Genomic DNA, 5,270 nt, shown 5'->3' with positions numbered 1-5,270 from the left:
TTTTTTTTTAAAAAAAGGAGGCATTGTGAACTAGACTGAGAAGGAACAGCCAGAGATTTACAAAGATATTTGGGAGTCTGTCTTGTAAACCAAGAAAAAAGGCAGTTTCAAAGAAGAGGGAATGATCAACATCAAATATTACAAAGAGGTCAAGTAAGGTGAAGTACTCCAAACTGGTCACTGCATGAAACACTATATCTAAGTTACTAGATTCTGTTTTTAAAAATGAAAAGGGATTGGAGTAAGAAGGCAATAGAGAGGGAGATACAGAAAAGAGAGTGGACAAATGATGGATACCAGTCACTAGTAGTAAGGAAAGAGAAACTGGTTTGCAGATCTACCTCTACAAGGCAGGACAGGAGGCTTAGCACAAGGAAGCTAGGGTAAATTAAACACACGGTCAGAGATATCCAAACGAGAAGGAGGAGGAAATGAAGTCTCACCCAATGAATCCCAACCTATTTATACCCCAGGTTCTGTGTTAATGGTGAAATAAGTCAGTCAGAGAAAGACAAGTATCATGTGATCTCACTTATATGTGGAATCGAATGAACAAAATAAATTGACAAACAAAATAGATCCAGAGACATGAAAGCATGCAACAGACTAAGGATCCTCAGAGGAAATGGGGGAGGGGGGGAGAGATCAACCAAAGAACTTACATGCATATATGTATAACCCATGGACACAGATAATAGTGGGGTGAAGGCCTGGGGAGAGGACAGGAGTGGAGGGGAAAGGGGGACATCTGTAATACTTTAACAATAAAGATAAATTTTAAAAACTAGTTAATAACTCATAATAGAATTCAGTGATGCCTTCAGAAAATTATATAAGGATGAGTAACTGCTTTGCAATTCAAAAGGAAGCTTTCATCTTTTAAAATGATTTCGTACTTTCAAATGTAACACTGACCTTTGTGCAGTCTGCAACCCATAATCAGCCACGCCTATAAGGATTAGGAGTATATATACAGAGAGAGAAGGAGCTAGCAAAGCCCCTTGGGCCAGGATCAACTGGAGAGGAGCAATGGTGTTATTCAGAAGCTTTGTCTGCCTCTTAGTCCTATACCTGCTGCAGGGGTCTGATACTTCCCTTGTTCGGCTGAATAACAATGGCTATGAAGGCATCATCATTGCTATAAACCCTGGTGTGCCAGAAAATGAAGCACTAATTGAAAAAATAAAGGTAAGAAAGAAGTGGAATCTTCTTGTGTTTGTTTTCTAGAAAAGGAAAAAAAGTTAGTTGTTAATAAATATTACGGAAACTTCTGAATGCTCCAGAAAGTTTAAAAACAGCATGTGCAGTGAGGGCAGTGGGTATTGGGAGGCTGTACACGGGGTTCTCCGCTGTCTCAACATAAGACCAAAGACAAGGCACAGGACCTCCCTGATCCTGTTTCTTCATGTGTAGATGAGCAGTTGGACTTGTCTGTTCTTTGTTTTTGTTTTTTTTAATGTACTGATTTGAGAGAGAGGAGGGGGGAGGGAGAGAGAAATATTCACATATTTGTTGTTCCACTTATTTATTCATTCATTGGTTGATTCTTGTATGTGCCCTGACCAGGGATTGAATCAGCAACAGTGGTGTATCTTGACAATGTTCTAACGAATTTAAGCTACCCAGCCAGGGCTTAGACTTGTCTGTTCTTTAAACAATTATTGAATGCTAATAGCAAGGCAACAGTGAATGAAAGAGCCCCTTCCCTTATGCAGTGTACATTCTTTTCAGATACTGATAATTAAACATGTAAATGTATAGCAGAACAGTTGGTGGTGAGTTGCTATGGCATAAAAATAAACCAGTAAAGGGGGTAGGCACTGTTGGTCAGGGTGAGATAGGGGAAGAATGTAGGGAAGACAGGGAAAGCCTCACTGTTGATGTGACCTCCTAGCAGAGACCTGAGATGAGTGTGGGAGGGAGCCCATTGAAAATCTTGGGAAGGGAATAGAGGGAGCAGCAGCATGGAGGTGATAGCATGCTTATTTGGACCAAGGAAACAACTGTAAATGAGCAGGAGGAAGGGTGGGAGAGCTGAAGTTGGAGAGGTAGCAGGGCCCAGACACATGGAAAAAATTGGGCTTTTACTCTGCGTGGGACAGAAGGATTCTGAACAGAGGAGCGGTGTGCTCCCTCATACATTTTCTAAAATCACACTGACTGTATTGTTGAGGAAACTCAGTAAAAAGCTTCCACTTGTCACTAATCCTGTATAAGCTCTGCACAGCATGGAGGTGTAGAGGGACATCAGGTAGGAAGCTGTTGTAGGGGGGAAGTGATGGTGATTAGGAACAAGGATATTCTGGTAGAGATCTTTAAAGTGGTGTGATTCTGAACATATTATGATGGTGTCATAGACAAATTTGTTGATGATTTAGATGTATGTGGAGTAGGGGAAGGTAGGAAGGAAATATAGGAGTCAAACAAGACTTCGAGGGTTTTGGCCTATACACTTGGAAAGATGGGATTATCATCAACAGGGAAAGAGAATACTTCAGTGATCATCTGGCAGCTGAGATATCAGGAGTTAGTTTGGGATATTTTGAATTGAGATGCTTATTAGATACCCTCGTAGATGGAGATAGGAATCAGAGTTCAGGAGGAAAATTTGGGTGCAGATAAAAATTGGGGAGTCATCAGTGTGTAGGTGAGATTTAAAGCCAGGAGAACCAATGAGTTCATTAGGTAATGTGGACAGTGAAGAGAAAGACAACAGAACTGAACCAAGAACTGTATTTCTAAAGGTTCTTTCAATAGTAACATTCCTTGTAATAAAGGGATTGGTGTTATAGCCATGTAGATTTCCCCTGTCCCTGACATCAACATCTACTAATTCCTTATATTCAATTCCTCCACTACTGTGGCCTTATGCTCACTGTTTTAGCCTTCTGCATGGATACTGTTATCCAGCAAACGCTGATAGGCATGACCTGAATTTTGAGCAGGTGATTCTGTAGGTGCCATTTATCACTCATTCTGTATAAACTCTTTAAAGTATATATTGATTTCAGAGAGGAAGGGGGAAAGAGAGAGAGGTAGAAACATCAATGATGAGAGAGAATCATTGATCAGCTGCCTCCTGCATGCCCCCTGCTGGGGACTGAGCCTATAACCCAAGCATGTGCCCTGACTGGGAATCGAACCTTGACCTCCTGGTTCATAGGTCAATGCTCAATCACTGAGCCACACCTTCCAGGCTGTATAAACTCTTGCAGCATAGTAAAGGTCACTTACTGATACCTTTTGAATTCCAGGGAAAGATGAATATCCCTTTACTAAAGAACACAGGCTTGAATAGCTGATTCTTAATGATGGCTTCTTCATGTCCAGGGACAGTAGATCAGTTTCAAATACTTCTGAACCTCAGTTATCAGTATTTGGAAGACTTATTTGTAGGGGTAAAAAGAATTGCTAAAATGGTCCTCTACTGAAAACATAGCTAAAAATTCAATTGTTAACAGACATTCCTAGATTACACAATGTTTCCTAACATTCATTCAGTCCTCTACAAAGTCCCTGCATTTACAATATCAGAAAAGCATGTAAAACACTATCATCCACATTTTATAAAAGAGAAAACTTGGATTTGGGGAAATTAAATGATTTTTCAAGGGTTTCCTAAGTAGCACAATCAGAGCAGAGATCCAGTACATACATAGGTTTTGAAGACTTACAAACCGGAGTTTGAGTTCTGGCTTGTGTAAGATGACAAAAATCACTCTTTTTATTAACCAGTGAACCAACATATGAGCATAACTTTACTCCTGGAATAATATCTGATCACGATAAAATTTATCATGAATCAATTCATAATTTATGACATGAGATGTCAATTGTCAACTTTCTTCATTCCTGTATTTATGTCTTTTTAGTTTGAGAGTACGTAGTTTGGAAACACTGATATCTAATCTCTTTATACAACTAGAATACTATAGGCATTCTGAGAAACAATTTAGATTGAATATTATAGGAATTCTGCTTGAAAAACTTGCAGGAACAATTATTAGCCACCCCACTATGCTCCAGGAGATCACAGTCATCTGATATAGGGTCTCTAAAATACCTCCATGACCTGAGAACATACCACTATCCAAGACTATCCAAAGGACCATGCAGACTCCAAGCAAATAAAATCCTTTGAAGTTATACAATGCACAGCCCACACAACTGTATGTTAACAACCCTATATTTCCAGTTGTTACTATAATTCAGACCACCATATATACATTTTTAAATTTTTTTGAGATATAATTGACATATTATATTAATTTCATGTGTACAATGTAATGATTTTATATTTGTATATATTACAAAACAGTCACCAAAATAAGTCTAGTTAACATCCATCACTATAACATAGTTACAAAATTTTTTTACTATACTTTTGGTTTGCTATTTTAGTGACTTCTAATATACAATACAGTCTTATTAACTACTAGAGGCCTGGTGCACAGATTTGTGCACATTGAAAAGAAATTAATTAGAAGGTGGCCCGTGGGGCAGAACCGGGCGAGATTGGCCAGACACACCCTGGAGCCAACCTCCCATGGTCCCTCCCTGGCCGGCTGCACCTGGGGTGGTGCTCAAATGGCATCTGCAGAGTGAGCGGGGTCCCTCTGGCAGGTGGGGTCCCTCGGCCTGGCTTGTGGGGATCGGGCTCCTTCCTCTCTATTTCCAAGGTGCGTCACCCGAGAACTGCCACTGCCGAGTCACTGCAGCTCCGTAGCTCTTGCATTGAGCATCTGCCCCCTGGTGGTCAGTGCATGTCATATCTACAAACTTGTCAGTCAATGGTCATTTAGCCTTTTATATATATAGTCACCAAGCTATGCATTTTATTACCATGACTTATTAATAACTACAAGTTTGTAACTTTTGACCCCTTCACCCATTGAGCCACCTTTCCCACTCAAAAGCATCTGAGAACTACCAATTTATTCTCTGTGCCTATGAGCTCAGTTTTTGTTGTTGTTGTTTTCTTTTTTTGTTCCACATATAAGTGAGATTGTACCATATTTGTCCTTCTCTGATTTATTTTAGGCATAATGCCTTCAAGGTCCATCCATGTTGTTAGAAATGGCAGGATTTCCTTCTTTTTAGTGGCTTAATAATATTCCACTGTTTATATATACCACATTGTCTTTATCCATTCATCCATATATGGACACTTAGGTTGCTTCCATGTCTTGGCCACTGTAAATAATGCTGCAATAAATATGGGGGTACATATATCTTTTCAAATTAGTGTTTTTATTTACTTCTAATAAATA

At 39.5% G+C, this 5,270-nt stretch overlaps 1 protein-coding gene across 1 annotated transcript in view; it reads left to right on the top strand.

The window, feature by feature from the left end:
- The first annotated feature begins 1,029 nt into the window (after window positions 1-1,029).
- The window catches only part of CLCA4 (chloride channel accessory 4), a 39,983-nt gene continuing 35,742 nt past the window's right edge, over window positions 1,030-5,270 (top strand). Inside the window, exon 1 of the mRNA XM_006093927.1 lies at window positions 1,030-1,188. Coding sequence (XP_006093989.1) covers window positions 1,030-1,188 — 159 coding nt within the window. The remainder of the gene's footprint in view (window positions 1,189-5,270) is intronic.

The sequence above is a fragment of the Myotis lucifugus genome, unplaced genomic scaffold (assembly GCF_000147115.1).
Source record: "Myotis lucifugus unplaced genomic scaffold, Myoluc2.0 scaffold_126, whole genome shotgun sequence".
Classification (NCBI taxonomy): Eukaryota; Metazoa; Chordata; class Mammalia; order Chiroptera; family Vespertilionidae; genus Myotis; species Myotis lucifugus.
This window is presented reverse-complemented; position numbering and strand designations above follow the sequence as displayed.